The sequence below is a fragment of the Phascolarctos cinereus genome, unplaced genomic scaffold (genome assembly GCF_003287225.1).
Source record: "Phascolarctos cinereus isolate Bilbo 61053 unplaced genomic scaffold, phaCin_HiC Scaffold_1;HRSCAF=81, whole genome shotgun sequence".
Taxonomy (NCBI): Eukaryota; Metazoa; Chordata; class Mammalia; order Diprotodontia; family Phascolarctidae; genus Phascolarctos; species Phascolarctos cinereus.
This window is the reverse complement of record NW_027555514.1, coordinates 188,976,416-189,001,930: the sequence shown is the minus strand read 5'-3', so window position 1 is coordinate 189,001,930 and position 25,515 is coordinate 188,976,416. Positions and strand designations below refer to the sequence as shown.

Genomic DNA, 25,515 nt, shown 5'->3' with positions numbered 1-25,515 from the left:
GGGTAGTTGGAGGGAATACATATATCTATATATCTATATCTCTCTACACACATATATATATAGAGGGCACAGGGTGAGTTGAATATGGAGGGATGGTATCTAAAAAAGAAAATTAAAGAATGAGAGAGGAATATACTGGGAGAATGAGAAAGGGAGAGGTAGAATGGGGTACATTATCTCACATAAAAGAGTCAAGAAAAAACTTTTACAGTGGAGGGGAAGAGGGAGGAGGTGAGAAGGAATGAGTGAACTGTACTCTCATCAGATTTGGCTTAAGGAGGGAATAACACGTACACCTGATTGGGTATAGAAATCTATCTTACCCTACAGGAAAGTAGGGGGGGAAGGGGATAGGAGAGGGAGGTGTGATAGAAGAGAGGGCAGATTGGGAGAGGGGGGTAATCAGAAGTAAACTCTTCTGAGGAGGGACAGGGACAAAGGAGAGTTTAAATAAATAGGGACCAGGATAGGATGGAGGGAAATATAGTTAGGCTTTCACAACATGACTATTATGGAAGTGTTTTGCATGACTACACATGTATAACTTATATCGAGTTGCTTGCCTTCTCAGTGAGTGTGGGTGGGGAGGGAGGAAGGGAGAGAATTTGGAACTCAAAGTTTTAAAAACGAATGTTAGAAATTGTTTCTACATGCAACTGGGAAATAAGATACATAGGCAAAGGGGCATAGAAATCTATCTTACTCTATAGGAAAATAGAAGGGGAAGGGGATAAGGGAGGGGAATAGAAGGAAGAACAGATTGGGTGAAGGGGGAATCAGAATGCAGGCCATCATGGGGTAGGGGGAGGGGAGGGATGGGTAGAAAATTTGGAATTCAAAGTCTGGTGGAAGTGAATGTTGAAAACTAAAAATAAATAAATAAACTGGGAAAAAAGAATATTGCATTTAAATCCCTTTATTTTTGAGGTTCTTTCAAAGACAAAACACCTGTAAGAATTTGTGCTAGGAAAAAAAAGCCCAACTACAGAGAGTATTTTTTTCAATCACAAAATTACAGTATTTAGTAGATATATTTTTAAAAGGCAGTTTTCACTGTACCCTTCCTTTGATTTAATCCATGATGGAAAAAATATCTTGTTTACCACAGGATTTCCTAAATCAATTCAATTCAATAATAACAAACATTTATTAAATGCCTATATCAGACAAGGCAAAGTGATATTCAATTTAATCACAAGAATGTTATTTATTTTAATTGTACAATGTCCCACCCAGAGAAAGGAAATCTCAAAAACAAAAAATAAGAACAAAAACCCCACAGATCTGGAAGAATACAATATTGTACTGATTTGACAGAAAATTATGCTGTGTGCCTCCATGTCCCTTTCAGAGTTTCAGTCTCCATTAGAAATTCTGACCATTAAGCTAACTTTAAAAACCCATTTCCTGGAAGACTGTCGTCCTGTGAGTCAGAGATCACTTTTTTACCAGCCAGACCTCATTACGTCTTCCATAAGGCTTCATGGGAGGGTCATATCCAGCACAGAAGTAGAAATCAGTCTGGTAGTTTGCTGTTCCTTCCAGGGCTGAGCGTAGCTGGGCTGCTTGAGACACATAATCAGCTTCTTTAGCATAACCACCATACTGCCTGTGGGAGGAACAATGATGAGAGGCTGTGTTGAGAAATGGCATTTACCAGCTCTGACAACCCAGGGGAGGAGGGATCTGGGCTCACACTTTGCTATTTTTAAGAAAAATGTGGGACACAAACCTCCCAAAATTCCACAGGGAGCTGCCAGGATTTTTTTGTTATGGTCTCTGTTAACCTCATGACCATAGCCTTTCACTGCTCTGTCTCCTCTAATACTTCCTTTAACTCAGCTCCTCTTCCTTCTCTGCCTCTTTCCCCAGCCATCTGTGGGCACCAACTGAAAAGAAACAGCTGAGGAAAGTGAACCCAAAGCTCTAACAGGACCAAATCATCCCTTTTATTCTGTAAATGTGAGCTTAGCAGCTAAGATTCCGACCACCCAGCAGTTCCAGACCTAGAATCATGGATTAACAGCTGCTTGGGGGCATTTGTTCAATCCCCTCAGTTTATAGATGAGTTATATGATGATTCATTTCTTTTTAAAAGAACCTATACAACCTGAATATAGTCATGAATTAAGGTTCTATGCATACTTTATTACATACTCTCCTTAAGAATGGGAAAAGTAATTTATAGTAATGCCTTGTAGAAGGATACTTCCTGAATCAATTTTGTGGCCAAAGGATTGAGAAAATATGTTGAGTTGAACCTTCCTTTTCTGATTATTGCTGCTCTTAACCTGTCTCCTACTTTAAATTCTCTCCAGTGGCCTAAGTTTATTATATCAGGTATAGGGTTCTTCCTATTCCCTGAACAACTCTCATAGGAATAGGGAGAAATTTGTGTTTCCAGTGAGATTTTATGACTCAAAGGTCCATTTGCACTGAGCAAATTCTAGTCAGATGCATTATTTTTGGTGGAGCTCATGTTTTTTCTCTCTCTTTTTTACAAGTGGTTAGTCATTTTTAGTAAGAACTCAACAGTTTGATCATGAAAACACCCAATATTTCACCTTTAAGGGGATTCATTATTTTAACATTTAGGCATGGTTGGCAATCTTAGAATATTACAATCTCTGAGAAATTAGGTTGTGAGTGACCCAATGGGCAATGGAAAGATTTATGGTGAGTGTAAGTGACCACACCATATTTCCAATGATGACCCACATTCATGTCATCACCAGGAAAATATGGAATCAGAAAATGAGGCAGGCTGTGTGGTACAAGTAAGGGATGGACAGCTTTACTGTTAACTCTTGAAATGGAAAAAGACTCAGAGAAGGTGGTTCTTAATCTGGGGTCCACAGATTTCAGGTGGTCCATGAATTTGAATCAGAAAAAATTATATTTTTATTTTCACTAACCTCTAATAGAAATTTAACATTTTCTTCAATTATGAATATGGGCTACACATATTATTTTAAGAAGGGTCCCACAGGTTTTACCAAACTGCTGAAAGGTTCCATGACAAAAAAAAGTTAAGAACCCCTGATCTAGAAGTCATCAACAAGCATTTATTAAATGTCTACTATATTCCAGACACTACTGAGTGCTGGAGATATAAAGAAAGGTCTTTCAATACATTGGTGGATGCTTTCTTGAGGATCTATGGATAGACATGGACAGGAATGACACAGGCCAAAAAAGAGGCTTTAGAGTCAGAGATCTTGGCCAGAGATCCTGCCTCTGATGCTTCCTACCTGTGTGACCCTGGTCAAGTCACCCAATCTCCATGGATATTAATGCCTTCATATGTAGAAGGGAGGGAATGGATTAGATGACTTTGAAGGTCCCTTCTACCTCTAAATCTAAAATCCTATGGGTGAAATGCTATTCAATGGAAGAAATACCCATATCCAGTGGCATATTGAAGTAAAGTTTGGGTAGCAGCTACAGAATATATACAGAGTTGAGATTATTTCCCCCACACAGTAGTAGAAGAAATATATAGTGGATGACGGCAAGTTAATGTTCATCTTTATTTATGAAATAACACAAGGAAAATGGACCTAGATGGTTTAGTAAGGGAGACTACACTAACCATAAGGGAAAACACTGGAAATGCTTTACCAGCAATTATAGAATTCAAAGCTGGGTAGAACTTTAAAGGTCATCTAGTTCAAAGGATGCCTGATGATTTATATCCTCTAAGATCTCTGATAAGTTGTTGCTCAGGCTCTACTCTGAACACTTTCAGCCATGGAAGAAATGTCTATGATGACCTCATTGATTTTCAGATAGCCCTAATTGTTAGATATTCCTTCCTTATATTGAGCTGAAATAACCTCTCAGAAACTATCACCTATTGGCCCAAATTCTCTTCCCTAGAGTCAGAGCCTTTCCCACTTAGAAGGACCTACTAGAATTTATTCCCTGTTAGCAAGCTTTCAACAACTCAAGTTTACCTTTATGCCATGAAGAAGTATCAGAGAAGGGCTTTGGTAGAGGATTTTAAAAAAATGTTATTCATTGGGGCAGCTAGGTGATGCAGCAGATAGAGTTCTGGCCTTGGAGTTAGGAGGACCTGAGTTCAAATCCAGTCTCAGGTACTTGACACTTAATAGCTATATGACCCTGGGCAAGTCACTTAACCCCAAATGCCTCACCAAAAAAAGCAAAATAAAATGTTATTTATCATTATGAAATTGATTTAAAATATAATTAAAAAAATCAAAGTGAACTCATGTTCACATAAGAAGACCATCTAGTAATTAGCAATTGTCAATTAACAACTATACTGTATACTTAATGATCAAACCATAATGTGCTAAAATCCAGATATTAAGTGAATTATTTAAACATTTCAACAGCAAACATTTCTGGCTCTATTTTTCCACACTGTCCAGCTCCTTGGAATATGCATCTCATAGCCATATTATGAAACTAAACTCATTATAAATAGGACTTTTAAAATTTGTCTCTGGATTGGATGTTATTTATATAAATACAAGATCTGCGATTTTATTCTAGCATGGTATAGAAATTCCCTCAACCACTTCAGATCCCACTTCATCTATGATTTAGGAGCTAAGTGCTACTGAGGTACTTAAGTCTTGCATATGTTAAGAGACTTGCTCAGGGTCACATAGTTGGTAAGTACCAAAAGCATGATGTCAACCCAGGTCTTCCTGTCTTGAAGTTAAGCGCTCTGTTTACCATGCCAGGTTGCCTCTGCTTAAGAATATAGAAATTCCTTATGGCTCTACCTCACAAGCATACCATCCACTAATCGCCAAGTGACAAAATACCCTTTCCCATATAATATTGGCTTCCAAATGCAAACCAGCCAACTTTGAAAGCAGCAGGAAGTTGCATATATGTTGTTCAGCACTTGTACATGAAAGGAGACCCATTTGTGCTACTGACTCAGCTTATGATGATCTTGGACAAATAATTTCACCCCTCTTTGCTTCCAGTGTATAAAGTGAGAATAATAGAGTACCTATTCCTTTCCTAATTCATGAAGATGTTTTGAGAGTAAATTAGATAATGCCTGTAAAGTTCTTTGAATTCCTCGAAAGAAATACATACATACATACATAAATTACAAGGCATTATTATTTATGCCTGGTTAACAGGTCTATAAATCTTCTTCAAAGATGTTCTCATGGATCATTCTACTTCATCTGCACCAATGTCATAATCTAGTATAAATAATAAATAACTCGGTGATCAAGGAAACTAAGGAAGAACACAAAAGCCATAGATTTTGGAAACACAAAGGCTAAAAAGATTGACCAAAAAGAGAACGCTAAGACAGAGATTGCTGAGAAATAAAACTCGATCTTACAAGAGAGAGGTAATAATAATTGGTGGAGGTTAAGGCCAGTGGCAATAAGAACCATATCCAGGGTAGGGGTAGAAGTACAAAAGAAAAAGAAATGTAGTGGAAGAAGCACGACACAATGGAAAGGATGTTGAGTTGAGTTAGAAGACCTTGGTTTGAATCCCAGCCCTTGTAGAAATACCAGCCCTACTACTTTCTATCTGTGTGTAGAGTGAGTCAGGCTAGGTAATCTCTAAGGTTCCTTCCTACTCTAAATCTATGATCCTAAGTTCCTTAACTAGAATCCCAAGAATGACTTCCCCACACCAACCATTCCAATGCTAATTCTTCCTATACTTGTAATTATTAATCAAGAAATTTTTATGAAGCACCCACTCTGTAATAAGGTACTGTAACAAAAGTACAAGATTTAATACCTATCCTCAAGGAACATTCAATCTAGTTGAGAGGTTAAGGTGAATATATGATTAAATGCTGAAATTACTGGAACAGACACATCAGATTTCATTGAAACGTTTGTGATCACTGTGGGGGCCATGCTAGTCAGGAAAGGTCTCTGGTAGGAGGTATGACCTGACCAAGAATGAAATAGTTGTTGTCATTGTAAAAAGGAATTAAGAATTAATGGGAGATACCTGAATAAGAAGTCTTTACTGGTTACTTTGCTTTTGTTGATTACTAGAAAGCCTTTCATTCACTTCTACATTCATGGCTTAGTTGTTTACTGCAAATATACAAAATGGATCCAAGCATAGTGAAAATATAGTAGTGTATCTAATGTTCACATAGAAAATTGTTCTCTGTTTAAAAATACCACTAAAAATAATGTCAAGAACAATTGATATCTATAACCTGATATCTTCCAGGGAGACAGGTTCTGCCTAACTTTAAACTTCTGGTCATCATTTCTGAACAGAACCGAGTTTGACTTTCAAGCCAAAGATTCATACCAAAGCATCCTATTAGTCACTTGATATGCATGGATGACATCAACTTACATGGCTTCACTGAAAAATACATTAAGTAGCTAATGTATCACATGGAAACTTTCTCCAACAACATCAAAATGTCATCTGGACATAGTAAGTGTAAAATTCTCAAGCAAGGAAAGATAAGAGACTGAATACTTGGAGTATGAATTGGGAGAGGTCACATAGAACCAATTAATAAAGGCAATACCTCCAAAGACCTGTTGGAGAATCTGAGGTCACTAAAAGCAAAATCTAGAAATGATGCTTGAAAACAAAATGATGACAAAACAGAACTTGATGTCTCAAATGATTTTGAAATTGAGATGGGTACAAAGATTGGAATTCCAAACAACATTTTTGAATTTGATGGCATAAACCCAACTAATAGACTGATAAATAAATAAATAAAATTTTCAAACTTGGTGTCTACTATAATCAACCTAAAAGAATATATTCTCTCACAATATTTGACATAGAGATGCTGGTATACAACACCCTGGTCAGTATTTCCCTTCTTTGTAGTTATACCCCTACAATGTGCAGAAAATGGGTTGTCCTTTGAGAGAATTATTACTTTTACTCTTATTAAAGCTATCGTACCGTATCACTATGATGATAACAATTATGACAATGATGACAAATGAAAGAATTGAGACATCTGGGTAGTTTAGAGATTGAACTGAACCTCTGTCGAGAGTTCTCCCCCACCTCCCTAAGTTGTTCGGTGGTCCAAATCAGGAGTCTGGCCATTTAAAGATAAATATCTAGCACGTAATTTTATTTGACTGTTTGAGCATAGAGAGGTTCTTAACTTTGTGTATATGTGTCATGGACCCTTTCACGATCTTATGAAACCTACAGATCCCTTCTCAGAATAACATTTAAAGATGCATAAATAAAATAGATAGGATTACAAAGGAAACAGATTATGCTGAAATAACAATGTAATTTTTTTCCCATCCAAGTTTATGGAGACCTGACATCTATCCAGGGACTCACTGGGGTCTGTGGACCATAGTTTGAGTACCTCTGCTGTAACTGAACTAGTAAATTCTCAGGAGTCAGAGATCTGTATCAAAACTACTATAAATCTTTCCCTAACTGGTCTCTTTTGCTGTTTTTTCCCCCCATTGTGACCAGAAATTAAATGGGTCAAGAAAATAAAGCCCCAAATTTGGAGCTATCTTTTTAGAATAGGAAGAAAGGATGATGGTACAGTATGTCTGCAGCTTATAAATGATCACTGCTCTTAGTGTAAATATATTTACATTCATGTGTTATAATAACAAATAATATGATCAGTACCTTTTTTATTTAAGGAGACTTGACTTTGAATGTCTCCTTCACAGCACTATTAATACGAAGAGTACTTCCAAAATTATGCAAAATAAATTAATAATATTTATCAATCAGCAATCCCTCTATCATGAAGTCACAAATTAGACAAATGACCTAAGGGTACAGTATTTTAGCACTGAAACCAGCCTATCATCTAGTTCACTCCTCTTAAAAATAACAATTTTGCATCTCAATCTTTTCATCCAATTCTGCTTTTCACAGAAACCAGTGACAAGCTTGTCCTATAGAGTAGGACACCATGCTTGATTATGCAGTGCTACCCAGTGGCTATTTGAAGAATGACTATATGTGGTCAATCTGACAGATTAAGTCAGAGGAAACCTCCATAAACTTGGTTTTCCTCTTAAATTAGACTCTGAAACAATTTGGTAGAAGGTAGATGTCTTTCCATTCCTTGTTTTCCTTAACAGAATCACATTTTAACTTTTATTTGAACCCATATTTCTATATTTCTGAAGGACCACATTGGCAAGGTATTTTTGCTCACCCAAATCAATTCAACGTGTCCTCAATGGTTATCCTTGTTGAATATCCTTCCTCTGCCATGGCTAAGCAAATCTTTTGTTAACTGTTGACTGATCTACAAGTGTCTCATTTAATTCCAAAATCTAACATAAACTTCCAGGGGTCTGGCCTGAGTCAGGACCAGCCCAGAACCATGATTAACAGAATTTATATAGATATCTTATAACATTTATATATTAGGCTTCCCATTTAACTGCATGTCACAAATATGCACTACGCTTTCTTCAGTCATTTGGCTCTTCTCATGAGAACTCTTAGCCCAATTTTTGAATGGTCATGTGTCTCATTGAAGACACTCTGTGGTGTTCTGGGGAACATCTGGTCTTGCTGAACTCCATTATTATAGGCAATTCAATGAAGTTCTTTTTGAGAAATGATGTGATTTTGGGGTGTCTAGAAACTAGGTCAGAGGCAGGAAGCAGGGTTAAACCCATAATTAACAATTTTGGAGTTTAGAACAAGCAGTATAAATGCCAGTAGAAGCATTACAAAACACACTCTTGAACCAACTTTGTAATCACTGTTACTCTTACTTGTCAACTCATGTTTTTTGAAAAATCTAATCATTTCTCATCTCTCTTGACCTGTCTGAAGCATCGGACACAGTTTACTAGTCTCTGCTCCTAGATACTCTTTCCTCTGGGTTTCCAGGACCCTGCTTTCTCTCCTTCTTTGCCTCATTTGCTGGATCATCTATGTACCAGGCCCCTAACAGTGAATGTACCCCAACAGATTTGCCCTGTTCCCTGTTCCGTGTCTTCACATTCTCTGGGTGTGATCTCATCAGCTTCCATGGCCTAGATTATTATCTCTATGCAGATGGCTTCCAGATCTATATCCAGCCCCATCATCTTTCTTGAGCTTTAGTCCCAAGTCAACAAATGCCTAGTGGACATTTTGAACTGGATGTCCCATAAGCATCTCAAGCTCAACATGTCCAAAACACAATTTGTTATCTTTTCTCTCAAGCTTACCCTTCTACTGAACTTCACATTTCTATTAAGGATTCTATTATCCTTCCAGTCACTATCTTATAATCATTCTTATTCTACATCCCTCACCTTTATCTAGCCAGTTGCCAAGTCTTGTTGATCTGATTTCCATAGCATCCCACGTCTTTCTATTTCTCCACTCTCACAGAATTACCACCCTTGTTCACGCTCTTGACTGGATCACCGAAATAGCTGGAATACTGAAATGCATCTCCCTCTCTCTACTTTGTCTCTTCTTCAGTCTAGCCTCCACAGAGCTGCCAAAGGGATATTCCTAAAACAGGATATTCCTAAAACAGAAGTTCAACATTTACTGAAGACTATCTGGTGGCTCCTTATTGCCTTTAGGATCAAAAACCAGTCATATTGACCATTATAAATACACAAATTAAAAATAAAGGACATATGAAGAAAGATGCTAAAGATGCGATCTGTATCCAGAGAAAGAACTGATAAATAGAAATATCTATAGATCAATTATATATATAATATGTGTGTGCGTATACACACACACACACATATATACATACATATATATATATTTGTGTCTAATGGTAGCCATCTCTAGGGTGGGGGGGGAGGAGGGAAGAAAAAAAGAAATTTAATGATAACTGTATTATACATTTGGAGGGAATAGCAAGCTGTACATGGCAGAATTGCAGTTTCATTTGCAATCATCGTTTTTATTGTACTGTGTTACGGAAATGCTTGTTTTGCTCCATGAATTGAAAATAAAATAAATTTAAAAAATAAAAAAATAAAGTTTACGTCACCTCAAAACAAAAACAAAACTATTCATTTGACATCTAAATTCCTCCATAGCCTGGTTCCAATGCACCTATCCAGTTTTATTATATACATTACTCCCCTTCACAAACTTTTTAGCCCAGCTAACTGGCCTTCTTGCTGCTTTTTAAACATTATAGTTCATCTCTTACCCATGTCCCTGACGCTCTGAGGCCTCCCTCCTTACCTCTGTAAGTTATCCCTAGCTTCATACCACTTGGTGGAGAGTCTACAGACTAGAAGTTCCAAATGAGACACACACGTTCAAAGCCATTGTGTTGTTTGGGGGCAGCTAGGTGACCCAGTCGATAGAGTGCTGGGCCTGGAGTCCAAAAGACTCATCTTTGTGATTTCAAATCTGACCTCTGATACTTACTAGCTGTGTGACCCTGGGCAAGTCACTTAACCCTGTTTGCCTCAGTTTCCTCATCTGTAAAATGAGATAGAGAAGGAAATGCAAACCACTCCAGTATCTTTGCCAAGAAAACCCCAAATGGGGCCATGAAGAGTCAGACATGACTGAACAATAATAAATGAGCTGTTTTTATTTACTTCACTCTACTTAGTTGTTTGTGGGCTGTAGAGTGAGTTAAAGGGGTAGTGATAGGGATCAAAAAAAGAAAGAAAAAAGCATCAAACACAAACACATAGAAGGAAACAAAAGTTCAGAAGGATATGAACAAATGGAAATTTTACTACCTTGTTACATTTAATATATACTTCAGAAAGGCAAACCTGGGTTCAGATATATATATATTCTTTCTTGTTTCCCTTGTTAAAATCAGAATAAAAAAGAAAACAGACTAAAAAAAGAATTCCTATCTCCTTCAAAGTTCGGCTCAAGTGCCACTTTCTATAAAAACCTTTCCTTATTCTCCCAGATACTGGTACCTCCCCATTGCAGCCCACAAAAATATCTTAGATTTACTTTATGTGTATCTTGTTTATGCTTATTTCCCCCAATTTAATGTATGCTTGAGGTGAAGGACAGTTCTATTTTTATTTCTGTATCCCCAGTGCCTAAGGCAGTGGCTAGCATGTAACAAATTTTGGTATTTAGGATGAGAAAAGAATATGAGAAGTAACGAAAACAAATTCATTTGGTGAAGAAAGAATAATTTAGGACATTGCCCAATGAGGGAGAAATGAAGACCATAGAATATAAGCTCCCCTACACATATACCCACATGAAGAAGCCTTTCGTGCCTTAGTTGGCTCAGGTGGGGGATGCAGGAGGGCCAAACTGATGTGGGGAGAAGCTAACTTCAGGTGCAGGTTCCAGGACAGGAGGAGAAAAAGCACCATCTGGGAGCTTTGTAGTTTAAGTATTCTTGCTAGCTACTGTGCTACATTGTTTTTGTACTGCTTAAAGGAGTAGAAATGCTATCAAAGTATAGCTAAAACATTTCATAATCTTTAAAAATATTATTTAAAAAATTTTGTATTCTCTAAATTTCTTTGCCCCGGAGAAAAGCTGTGATGGGCTAGCTCTTACGAGGAAAGATAAGGTACAGGAAAGAGTGGCAAAGCATAGTGTTAGGCACTACATGAAAATTCTCTGCCCTTTCTTTTCTCCAATCCTCATGTGTTCAAAGAGAAATGAAGCAGTGAACAGCCTAGAGCTTCATGCTCCAATATATTCTCTATGTGACCAAACCTAAAATCAGAAGAGAGAGATGATTAACTTTTACAAAATTTTGTTAGAACTCAGTCCTTCTGCCTAAGTTAAAGGGCAAATTTCTAGATATACTGACATGCATTTCAAAGTTCATCTCTAGATATCTCTAGATATACTGACATGCATTTCAGAGTGCACTTATTCTCATGGAACATGAATATTTCTGTGATAAACTCTGAAAAAAAGATGAAAGGCTAGCAAGTATTTAAAGCCCTCTTATCTAAACCTTCTTTTATAGAGGAATCAGAACTTCTCAGTTATTCTCTTCATTTTCCATCAACTGCTTAACTTGGTTTTGACTCCATAAACATCATGTCCCAGCACAGAGTATTGTCTAGAGACTTCCCCTCCCCTTGTCCTTCCTTTTCAACTTCCTTTTGTGCATTGTTTTCCCTCCTTAGATTGTAGGTGCCTTGGGGGCAGGGACTGTCTTTCTTTTTCTTATTTGTATCATCAGTGCTTAGCACATAGTAGTAAAGAAGATTTATAATTTTGCTTAAAAAGTTACTCAATCTTGGACAGCCTTTGACCCAGTAATACCACCTATACTAGGCATATATCTCAAAGAAATCAAAGAATGAGGGAAAAGACCCACATGTACAAAAAATATTTACAGTGGTTCTTTTCATAGTAGTAAAAAAATTGAAAACTAAAGGATTGCCCACCAATTGAGATATGGTTAAGGAAATCATGGTACATGAATATACCGGAATATTATTGTGCCATAAGAAGTGACAAAATGGACAGATTCAGAGGAAACCAGGAAGACCAAATGAATTGTAAGGACAAAAAGAACAAAGAATTAGTGCAGAGTAAAGTGAGTAGAAATTGAAGAAGCATTTATACAATGACAACAATATAACAGAAGAAATCAATTTTGAAAGACTTTTGGAGCTGTGATCAATGCAATGACCAATCATGATTCCAGAGAACTGGGGATGAAACAAGCTGCCCACCTCCATACAGAAGTGATGGACTCAAAGTACAGAATAAGGAATTTTTGGATATGACTGATGAGGGATTTTGTTTATTTGACATTTGAGGGCTTTCTTTTTCATTTTTTGTTGTTCAGTTGGGGAGGGGTAAGTGGGAAGGAGAGAAAATAAATACTTGTTAATTTACAGGAATAATTAATTTGAATTTTTATAAAAAGTATTTGTGGGTAGTTCCAATATCTCACTGGGGCTGAATTGTTTTAAAGAACACTATTATTATAATTTTTGCAATAATAACAAGAAATAACCTTGAAAAACTTCAGAACTCTGATCAATCCAATGACCAATCATGATTACAGAGGACCAATAAGGAAACATGGTGCCCATCTAGTGCCAGAGGGGTGACTGATTAAATATGCAGAATGAGACACACATTTTTGGACATGGTCAATATATGAGTTTATTTTGCTTGGCTATGCATATTTGTCATGAGGGCTTTGTTGTTGTTGTTTGTTTCTTTCAGGAAAAGATGAGAGAGAGAAAATAAATGCTTGCTAATTGAATTTTTAAAAAATAAAACAACATAGAAAATTGGAGGAGAGGTGAAGCCAAGATGTCAGATTAAGGCAAGAATTTGCCTGAACTTTCCCAAATTTACCTCCAAACAACTACAAAATAATGCCTCAAAATGAATTCTGTAGTGGCAGAACCAAAAAAAAATGAGGTGAAACAATTTTCTAGTCCAAGACAACTTAGAAGATTGGCAGGAAAGGTCTATTTCACTCAGGTAAAAGGAGAACACAGTCCAGTGCAGGCACAGTCCAGCTAGCCAGCAGCAGTTAAATAATTAACAACTTTAGCAAAGTTGCAGGATGTAAAATAAACCCATATAAATAATTTCTATATATTACCAACAGAGCCCAGCAGCAAGAGACAGAAAGAGAAATTCCATTAAAAATAATTATAGACAATATAAAATACTTGGGAGTCTACCTGCCAAGACAAACCTAGGACCTCTTTGAACACAATTACAAAACACTTTTCACATGAATAAAATCAAATCTAAACAGCTGGAAAAAACATTAATTGCTCATGGACAGGCCAAGCCAATATAATAAAAATGACAATTCTGCCTAAATTAATTTGCTTATTCAGTGCCATATCAGTCAAACTACCAAAAATTTATTTTATAGACCTAGAAAAATATTAACAAAATTTATCTGGCAGAGTAAAAAGTCAAGAATATCAAGGGAATTAATGAAAAAAAATTGCAAAGGAAGTGCCCTAGCTATACCAGATTTCAAACTGTATTATAAAGCAGTATTCATCAAAACAATCTGGTATTGGCTAAGAAATAGAGTGGTGGATCAGCGGAAAAGATTAGGTACACAATGCACAGTTGCAAATGACAATAGTAATCTAGTATTTGATAAACTCAAAGACTCAAGCTTTTGGGACAAAGACTCACTATTTCACAAAAACTGCTGGGAAAACTGGAAAACAGGATGGCAGAAATTGGAATAGACCAGCACCTTACACTGTAGTCCATCAATTGGGGAATGGCTGAATAAGTTATGGTTTATGATTGTAATGGAATACCATTATACATAAGAAATAATGAACAAGATGCTCTCAGAAAAACCTGGAAAGATTTATATGAACTGATGCAAGGTGAAGTGAGCAGAGCCAGGAAAACGTTGTACATAGCAACAGTAATATTGTACAATGATAACTGTGAATGACTTAGCTATTCTCAGCAATACAATGATCCAAGACAATTCCAAAGGACTGATGATGAAAAATGCCATCTACCTCTAGGAAAAGAACTGATGGAGTTTCAATGCATATTAAAGTATACTGTTTTTCACTTTATTTTTTTCGTTTTTGATCTATGTTTTCTTTCACAACATGACCAATATAGAACTATGTTTTGCATGATTGCACATATATAACCTATATCAATTGTTTACTGTCTTAGGGAGGGAGAGAGGAGGGGAGAAGGGAGAGAATTTGGAACTCAAAATTTTAGAAAATGAATGGTAAAAATTATTTTTATATGTAATTGGGGAAAAAGAAAATATTAAAAACGTCATCATTTCAGGAATTAAATTGTACTTCTTTTCTTTGAAAAACATTCTCTTACTTGGAATAGACAGTGATACTTTCTCTCTCTTCCAACTCAATGCTTTTATCAGTGGGAATTGGAGTATCAGCTTGAAACTGGTTTGGAATCCGGAACCAGACTTTAATTTTCTTCTGTAGACAGCCATCTTCACGGGGGAATACAGCAAAGGATACAGGTACAGTCATCCCCATCCCAACTCCTAGAAATGAAAAAACACAGAGAAATAGACACAAAGCCAGACATTAGTTATAGCACCCAGGCCCATGATGGAGCTAAATATTAAAAACTGGTCTATGATACAACTGAATACTGACAACTAATTATCTTAAAGTCATGCTAACATAGTCTCTTTTCTTGTAATGGAACTGATGCTGAATATTTCAGGTATAAAATTCATACATAACACTGGATGGTATATTTGTAGAATGTCTTCTATGTGTCCAGCACCATAATAATGAGAGGCAAAATATCAGAGTGGATAGAAGGATGCCCTTAGTGTAAGATGAGCTGGGGTTGAATTCCCACTTAATACACACCCAAGATGCATGACCATGAGTATTTATTATCTTAGTACCACAAGCAATTCCCTAAGAACATAAGTGACAGACAATCAGCTAAACTGCATCAGTGTAGGGTGTTTCCATGCCAGGACAGTACAGTTACTAGACTGATAAAACCACAGAGCTATATAAACAAAAATACCTCCCAATAACCATCAAATGGTGCAATCTTAGCCAATAAATATTCACTCAATCCTACTATACATCTAAACTATATCTTCTATTTGCATAGTGCTTGACAGTTTAGAAAATGCTCTCAAATACATTATCTTATGCAGTGCTGAGAACAAATATTCTTATCTCCATTTTACAGATGGAGACAGGGACATTAAATAATTTGTCCAAGGCCCCATAGACAAGAGAGAGTCATCAGGACTAGGGACTTCTAGTATAACATACTTTCCATTACAGGATAATCTCATTATGTGGAAGAAAATATTTTTATAACTTCCTATTGGTAAATGCATTCTTCAAAATCCTTGGTTTTAGAGAGCATCACTGAAATTATAAGTAATTTATTAACCACAGTAGGCTAATAAGACCTCCAGCAGCAACCCCAAAATTAAAATGGCTGCCCTCTTTCGTCTTGTTTGATGTTCCAAGTTTCTGGTTTCCTGCAGAGGAAAATCCATACTGGAAGGTACAAATCCTATTACAAACTCACATGTACACAAAGGAATTTCTGACTTTTGTTAGCTGTTGCTAAGAACTTGGTGGTTCCTTGTATTCCTTAGTGTTTTTATCAGTGACTGATAAAAGCTTAAGATATTGGATTTCTCACATTTGTGGATGACACAAAGCCAAGAGGGACAATTAACATGCTGGATAACAGAGGCAGGATATAGACAGCTTGAAAATTGAATCCAGTGAAATGCAATAGGGACAAAATAGTGTATGTTCAAAAATCAAATTTTCAAATATTAGATGGGGCTTGACAGCAGTTTGGGGAAAAACACTGGGGGATTTAGGAGACTAAAAAGTCAATGTGAGTCCATAGTGTGATCTAGTAGCCAAATATAATTAGTGACCAAGACTAAGGAGGTAGTTATATTTATCCCAGTCAGATCACATCTGGAGTGTTGTGTTTAGCTCTGGGTACCACATCTTGTAAAGGGCATTGATAAGCTGGATAGTAACCAAAGTGGGGTTAACAGGCTGTTGAAAGGCCTAGAAATTATGCCAAACTGTCTTGCTATGATGACCAGAAGCCATCATTAAATCTGTGGGAAACTTAGCTCTTTCAACCCCAGAACTCCTACCCTAGGACTCTACTGTCCTGACTGGTGATTACCTCAGTCACCTACTCCTTGTAGGTGTGACTCCTGCCATATATACTTTACTTCACTCTCAGGGCATCTTTTCTTTTCTTTTCTTTTTTTCTTTTCCTTTTTCTTTTTGGATGAGGCAATTGGGGTTAAGTGACTTGCCCAGAGTCACACAGCTAGTGAGTGTTACGTGTCTGAGGTCAGATTTGAACTCAGGTCCTCCTGACTCCAGGGCTGGTGCTCTCTCCACCGCATCACCTAGCTGCCCCTCAGGGCATCTTTTCAACAATTGACTTGCCACCCTAGTTTCTCCTCTGACCTCTGTTTTCTAGTTCTAGAACCAAATCAACTCTTCCACTGCTTCTGGGAAGGACCTGAAGAATCAACTTCCCTACAACTCGACTCATCATCCCTGTAACTTTCCAAACCTTGGTCCCCACTCCCCTATATGTGTTTTTTCCTCTACTGAAAAGTAAGTTCCTTGAGAGAAGGATTGTTTTAGCTCTTACATTTGTATCTCCAACACTCAATACAGTGCTTGGCACGTCATAATTGTGCTTTTTTATTCATTCACTCATTCATTTATTCATTTGAGAATCAGCTGAAGGAACCAAGGCTGTTCAGAATAGAGAAGAGGGGACTCAAGGGAACATAATATTATCTTCAAGTATTCAAAAGGGAATCATTTTTTTTTATTGGACAGAACTAGGTATAATGGGTGGAAATTACAAAGAGGCAGTTTTAATTTAGGCTTAATGTAAGAAAAACCTTCCTAACAATTAGAGTTATCCCAAAATTGGTTGGTAGTGAGGCAATGGATTTCCCCTCACTAGAAGATTTTTGAGCAAAGGCTGGATATTGCTTGTCAGGTATGTTTCAGAGGCTTCTAATGTCTCTTCCAACTCTGAGATTCTGGAGACTATCATTCCATAAAAAGATACAATCTCAGTAATGCCAAAACTGGCCTTAAGAAATGGAGTTATCCACTTTTGAGGAGGGACAGGGTCAAAGGAGAGAACAGAATAAATGGGGGGCTGGATAGGACAGAGGGAAATATGATTAGCCTTTTACAACATGACTATTATGGAAGTGTTTTGCATGACTACACACGTATAACCAATATTGAATTGCTTGCCTTCTCAATGAGGGTGGGTAGGGAGGGAAGAAGGGAGAGAATTTGGAACTCACAGTTTTAAAAATGAATGTTAAAAATTGTTTTTACATGCAACTGAGAAATAAGATATACAGGCAATGGGGTATAGAAATCTATCCTGCCTTACAGGAAAATAGAAGGGGAAGGGAGATAAGAGAACGGGGTGTGATAGAAGGGAGGGCAGATTGGGGGAAGCAGCACTCAGAACGCATGCCATCTTGGGGTGGGAGAGGGGAGAGATGAGGAGAAAGTTTGGAACTCAAAATCTTGTAGAAGTGAATGCTGAAAACTAAAAATAAATAAACAAACAAACAAACAAATAAATAAATAAGAGAAGTGGAGTTATCACTATCTGCTTTCCCTTCTATACTGATTGTTCTAATCTGCCACCTTCTGCTACCCCTATTGATAACAAACTCCCACCAAACTATCACTCTCCCTATCCTTGTGTTATTTAATTAGCCACCTGCTACGGAGCAAATAATCCCCAATCCCCAGCCTTGTTCTCTCATCCTCACTATCTCTATGAGAGGAGGGACTATGTCTTAGTTAAGCTACATCTCCTCTAGTGCACAGAGTAGGTATTTTGCAATCGTAGCTACTTCACAATAACTTGTTGAATCATGACTAATGTGGAGACGTTTAATATGATTGTACATGTATAGCCTATATCAGATTGCCGCCATCTTGGAGAAAAAAATTTGGAACTCAAGATCTTATAAAAGTGAATGTTGAAAACTAAAAAAAAATGCGAATCTGTCTGTAAAGAAACTACAAAATAAATTAAAACAAAAACAATAACTTGTTGAATCAAACTCAAGTCAGCTCTACACCCTTTCCAATGCTTTTCCCAATGAAGCAACTCCTCTTCTTGCCTCTATGCGCCACTAGCACCAGCTTCTCAGTAGTTGCCCAACAGCAACTGCTGCTGCTACAACGAAATAACTATATGTCTTGCCAGACTCTCATGGTCAGGTGAAAGTACTGAAAATCTGGGTCTTACTGTGCCACTGACCTTTGTCATTAGATCCTCCAATATACTTCAGAATTTTTGGCATTGCTTCTTTTAAGGCTTCATCAATGGGCTTGTCTGTCACTTCCACAGTAGCAAACTTTCCACCTTCATAGGTCCTTTCTTCATAAGTCAACTCTTCCTAGGGAGACAAAACACTTTGTAATTAAGTAATAGCAAGCTTCAAACTGTGATCTAGCCAGACAAAATAAGGTTCCAGCTATAGGAGACACAAATCTGTTCAGGAGAAAAACTTCAGTGGGAAGCTCAATGGGGATGATTAAAGAGTCATCATTTATTGGCAAATACCTCTGAGGCCTTAGAATGAGAATAGCATGTAATCTATAAATCCAAACTCTTCTCCATTTCCAGTGATAGGCTATCTTATTTTTATTTTTATTTATTTTTGGCTGGGCAATGGGGTTAAGTGACTTGCCCAAGGTCACACAGTTAGTGTTATGTGTCTGAGGCAGGATTTGAACTCAGTTCCTCCTGAATCCAGGGCTGGTGCTCTATCCACTGCGCCACCTAGCTGCCCCAATAGGCTATCTTATTTAAGAGCAATTTATATACTTTTGATTATCATAAAGGCAATATTGCCTAGTGGATAGAGCACTGGTGGTCTTGGAACCAATATGACATGAATTCAAGTCCTGTTTCTGATACAGACTGGCTATATGACTCTGACAAAGTCATTTAACCTCTTGAGCAGTCTAGGTCAAGGGTCTGCATGTGATGGCTTGCTAGTCAAATCTGGCACTTGCTTAGTTTTTATATGGCCTATAAGCTAAAAATGGTTTTTATATTTTTAAATGTCTAAATATTTTTCATATTTTTAAATAAAGTTTTATTGGAACACAGGCATACTAATTCACCTATGTATTGTCCGTGGCTATTTGTGCTTCAAAGGCAGGGTTGAATTTTATGAAAGAGACTATATATGGCACTTCCATGCTTGGCACGCAACAAATTGTAGTGATGCAGTTATAATTCAATCACATTTTGAGTGTCATGTGTATCAGTGTACTGCAAAATTTGTTAATTTATTACCACTGTATACCCATCATGACAAAATAAGAAAGGAAGAGAGAAAAAAAAGTTTTATTATGATTATTTGAGCTCAAGGCAGTGATTTAAATTTTTTTTTTTCTGAATAGGAAGCACCTCCTTTAATCATTATCAAACACTGAATGGTTTTAGAAATTTGAATTTGACAACGTTTCTTAATGAATTTAACCAAAAATTATAAGGCAAAATAGTGTATAGATTAAAAAAAATTATGCAGAAAGGTCAATTTGACAACTAATGTTTAAATCTCAAATAATATCAAGCTGCTTTATACATTTCCTGTGCTATGAAAAGTTAAAATAAGAAGAGAGACCTTCATTCCTATACAAATTTTATTATTATATATAATATATATTTATTTATATTTATATTTTTAGCATATCTATATTTGTTTTATTTATATATTTATTTGTGCATTATATTATATATTTATTATATATATTTTCCAAACCCAAACTACAGTTCCAACAGCATTATTTTTACCTTGATGCATGAAGAAAAGAAATTTCTATATTTTAAAATCCATTAAACTTGTGCAATTGAGGAATTTCTACCTAATTTTCAATTGGAAGTGATTAATCTGCAATGTAATGACATGCTAAGAGAAGAATCTAATAGAATTCTATAAATGCCTTCTGAGTGATGAACGCAAAATTAAAATTATATACTGGTGGACTGGTATCAGAAAAGACATTTTCAAAAATGAATTTGTAGATTAGCATTAATGAGTGAACATTTATAATCAATTTTTATAATAGAGAACATTAACTTTGAACCCCAATTAAACAAAATGTTATCCCCCTAAAAAGAATTCTATTCTTCATATCAGTAGGCCTGCGTTACCAAAAAAATGTACTCATTATTACATCTTGAATTTCATCAATAAAAAAATTGTAGAATTGGTTTTTTCTCTCTTTTTATATAAGTACTTACATAATATCATTGATTTTGCCTCTTGGCCCACAAAACCTAAAATATTTACTATCTGGCCCTTCGCAAAAGATTTTGCTGACCTCTACTCTAGGCAATTTTCCAGTATAGTGATTGTCAAACTTCTGGCATCATGGCCCATTTATATTCTTAAAAATTATTGAGAATCCTCTCTTATGTTCTGCTGTGTACATGTAAATGTTTCTTTTTTTTCCCCTTTTCTCTTTCTGTAATTGTTTCAAATGAATAAAAAATTTACACACACACAAATTATTGTGGTACCTTCCCCCAACAGATTTTGTTTATATGAGCTATATCTATCGATATTTATTGAGTTACACATTAAAACGATTTAGTATTACTATAAAATAGTTTTGACCTCATGGATCCCTTGAAAGGGTCTTCGGGACCCATAGTGGGTTCTGGATTATACTTTAAGAATTGCTACTCTACTGCTGTAAGTTTTAGGGAAGGTGTCAATCTGCATCAGAAGAATGAATTTCTTCTCTCATAGAAGAATCCTCCCTAAACCAATTAAATCCTATCACTTATCCTTGACCTTGACATTCACTGGGGCTGGACACCCTCCCCATTGTACTCCACCTATCCAAATGCTACTTTCCTTTAGGTTCTAGTAAGTTTTGCTTCCTCCAAGTAGCTTTCCAAACCACAGCAACCTTTCCCTTTTTTTTTTTGAACTCATAATATCTTACTGATAGTACATATGTGGCAGTCATACACTCCTTTGTAACATCCTTTCTATTTTCTTGTACTGTTATTTAACTTTTCACATGATTAACCCTTAATAAATACTTTTTAACCGCTAACTTACACTCCTTTAAGAGACCCTCACGGTGTAGAGAGAGTGGAATGTACTTGGAAGCATAGCTCTTTTACTTATTATCTGTGTTCCCTTGAGAGAAATCACTTAAACTCTCTGGACCTCAGTTTTCTAATCTTTAAAAAGAGGGAAGTTACACTAATAGTAACAATAGCATGTAAAATGACAATAACAAAGACAACAATAATAGCACCTATGAACTAGATATGGAATTTCCTGAGAAAGGAGAGAAAATGTCCTGGGGGTGGGCAGATAACTACCACAAGGATAATAATAATAATAATAATAATAATAATAACAATAATAATGTCTCACATTTCTATAGTGGTACCACATTTCACTCACTATGCTAAGCACTTTACAAATATTACCTCATTTGATCCTTACAACAACCATGGGAGATAGATGTTGCTATTATCCTCATATTATGGTTAAGGAGATTGAGGCAGATAGGTTAAGTTAACTCAGGTCTTTCTGACTCTAGGCCCTGTGCTCTGTCCACTGTGCCACCTAGCTGTGTTATCTAGCTATACCGAATGATCTTTAAGTCCTTTCTAATTCTGAAATTTATGAAATAACATCTTACATTTCTTTGAAAGCTCCAGAACTGGTACAAGGCTTTACTACAAGAAACACTCAGAAAAGAACATGCTAGTTTCTTCAGAAATAAACAATTGCCAGGAGAAACCCCGGACTGAACTTTCTCTACTAGACCTGGCTATACAGCCAGACATAGTCAGACATGGAATGGCTGGGGATTGTGATGCCTCTGAAAACTTGCAGGAGAAGAGAGTTGGGAATCCATGAATGTTTTCACAGACTGTTATGGGGACTGTTTGTGAAACTGTACACACATTTTGAATCGATGCAATATGTCACTTTTAGGGCAGCTAGGTGGGGTAGTGGGTGGAGTACCAGGCCTAGAGAAAGGAAGACTCATCTTCCTGAGTTCAAATCCAGCCTCAGACACTTCCTAGCTGTGTGATCCTGGGCAAGTCACTTAACCCTATTTGCCTCAGTTTCCTCATCTCTCAAGTGAGCTGGAGAAAAAAATGGCAAACCACTCCAGTAACTTTTCCAAGAAAATGCCAAATGGGGTCACAAAGAGTCAGACATAACTGAAAAACAACTGAACAATAACAAACATCTGAATGTGACTGAGGAAAGAAGAAAATAAGAATCCATCTTAACACGTAGATGCAACACTATAAAATTTTTTTTCTCTCGTGGAAATTCCAGCTGAAGAATGACAAGAAGACATGACTTCCAGTCTGTATAGGAAAGTACTCAAATTCTGAATGGTTATCACCAATAATTGTGTCTGACTATTAGAAAGACAAGATCATTTAAAGAGGAGAGAGCAGGGTCCTATCTCCAGAATGAAACTGTTAAAAAAAAAAAAGACTGGTGTACTCTGGGACAGTTCATCTATGTGACCTATGCTAGGTTCTGGTTTCTTACTAGGCAGATTAATATACTATTGGAAGAGCTATGAATTAATGTAACCATTCTGGAAAACAATTTGGAATTTTGCTCAAAAAGTGACTAAGACATCTATACACTTTGACTCCAGAGACCAAGTACTCAGCATATACCCCAAGGAAGTCAAAGAAAGAAATGTCAAATGCACCAAGAATATTTATAATAACCCTTTTTGTAGCGCCATCAAACTATAAATAAAGTAGATGTGTATCAATTGGTTTTTTTGAAATCTGACACTCATTATTTCTTATAGCACAGTAGGACTCCATAACATTCATATACCACAACTTGTTCAGCCATTCTCCAATTAATGAGCATCCCCTCACTTTCCAACTCTTTACTGCCACTAAAAGAGCTGCTATAAATATATTTGTACATGTGGGTCCTTTTCCCATTTGCATGATCTCTTTGGGATATAGCCCTAGAAGTGCTATTGCTGGGTCAAATGGTATACGTATTTTTATAGCCCTTTGGGCATAATTCCAAATTGTTCTCCAAAATGGTTGGATCATTTCACAGCTCCACCAACAATGCATTAATTCCTTTTCTCACATCTTCTTCAACATTTATCGTTTTCCTGCCTTGTCATGTTGGCCAGTCTGATAGGTGTGATGTGGTACCTCAGAGTTGTTTTGATTTGCATTTCTCTAATCAATAGTGATTTAGAGAATTTTTTCATATGACTGTAGATAGTTTTAATTTCTTCCTCTGAAAACTGCCTGTTCATACCCTTTGACCATTTATCAGTTGGGGAATGACTTGTTTCTTATGTATTTGACTCATTTCTCTACATATTTTAGAAATGAGGCCCTTATCAGAGACACTGTTTGTAAAAATTCTTTCCCAGTTTTCTGCTTCCTTCCTAATTTTGCTTGCATTGGCTTTGTTTGTGCAAAAACTTTTCAATGTAATGTAATCAAAATGATACATTTTGCATTTCATAATGTTCTCTATCTCTTTTTGGTAATAAATTCTTCTGTTCTCCATAAATCTGACAAGCAAACAAGTTTTTGCTCTCCCACTTTGCTTATGGTATCTGCCTTTATATCTAAATCGTGAACCCATTTGGACTTTATTTCGGTATATAGTGTAAGATTTTGGTCTATTCCTAGTTTCTGCCATAGTCTTTTCCAGTCTTCTGAGCAGTTTTTGTTAAATAGTGAGTTCTTATCCCAGAAACTAGGATCTTTTGGTTTATCAAACAGTAGATTACTATAGTCATTGACTACTGTGTCTTGCTTACCTAACCTATTCCACTGATCTACCACTCTATTTCTTAGCCAATACCAAGCAGTTTTGACGATTGCTGCTTTATAATACAATTTAAGATCTGGAATGGCTAGGCTACTTTCCCTAGCATTTCTTTTCATTAGTTCCCTTGATATTCCAGACCTTTTCTTCTTCCAAATGAACCTTGTTATTGTTTTTTTCTAGCTCTATAAAATAATTTTTTCGTAGTTTGATTGATGAGGCACTGAATAAGTAAATTAACTTAGGTAGAATTATCACTTTTATTATCTTAGCTTGGCCTACCCATGAGCAACTGATGTTTTCCCAATTATTTAGATCTGACTTTATTTATGTGAAAAGTGTTTTGTAATTGTGTTCATATAGTTACTGGGTTTGTTTAGGCAGGTAGATTCCTAAATATTTTATAATTTCTATAGTAATTTTAAATGGAATTTCTCTTTCTACCTCTTGCTGTTGGGCTTTGTTAGTAATATATAGAAATGCTGATGATTTATGTGGGTTTATTTTATAACCTGCAACTTTGCTAAAGTTGCTTATTATTTCAAGTAGTTTTTTACTTGAATCTCTAAGATTCTCTAAGTATATCACCACGTCATCTGCAAAGAGTGATAGTTTTGTTTCTTCTTTGCCTATTCTAATACCTTTGATTTCTTTTTCTTCTCTTATTGCTAAAGCTAATGCTTCTAGTACCATATTGAACAACAGTGGTGATAATGGACATCCTTGTTTCACCCTTGATCTTACTAGAAATGCTTCTAGTTTGTCCCCATTACATATGATGCTTGCTGAAGGTTTTAGGTAGATGCTCCTTATCATTTTAAGGAAGACTCCATTTATTCCTATGCTCTCTAGTGTTTTTAATAGGAATGGATGTTGTATTTTGCCTTTGATCCTACCTTTCCTCCATCCTCTTCAGAAGACCACTCCTGATAATATTTTCCCCCTCTCTCTAATTTCAATCTGTCCCTAATAGCTCCTTTCCTGTTGCTTATAAACAAGAACAAATCTTTCCCATCCTTAAAAAAAAAACCTCACTAGATTTTACTATCTTCACTTGCTCTCATTCTATATCTCTCCTCTCTTTCTTAGTGAAACTCCTTGAGAAAACCATTGACATTTCATGCCTCCACTTTCTCTCACTTTCTTCTTAACCTTCTGAAATCTGGCTTCCAACCTCAGCTGAAACTGCTCTCTCCAAAGTCATTATCTTTTAATTGCTAAATGTAGTCTCTTTTCTAAATCCC

The 25,515-nt window shown here is 36.4% G+C and overlaps 1 protein-coding gene across 1 annotated transcript in view; it reads right to left on the bottom strand.

The window, feature by feature from the left end:
* Positions 1–900: 900 nt before the first annotated feature.
* Positions 901–25,515, bottom strand: part of HEBP1 (heme binding protein 1) — a 32,397-nt gene continuing 7,782 nt past the window's right edge. The window contains exons 2-4 of the mRNA XM_021001741.2: positions 18,703–18,841; positions 14,728–14,908; positions 901–1,609 (exon numbers count right to left, since the gene is read on the bottom strand). Of these exons, the coding sequence (XP_020857400.1) occupies positions 1,438–1,609; positions 14,728–14,908; positions 18,703–18,841 (492 nt within the window). The 3' untranslated portion in view covers positions 901–1,437. The remainder of the gene's footprint in view (positions 1,610–14,727; positions 14,909–18,702; positions 18,842–25,515) is intronic.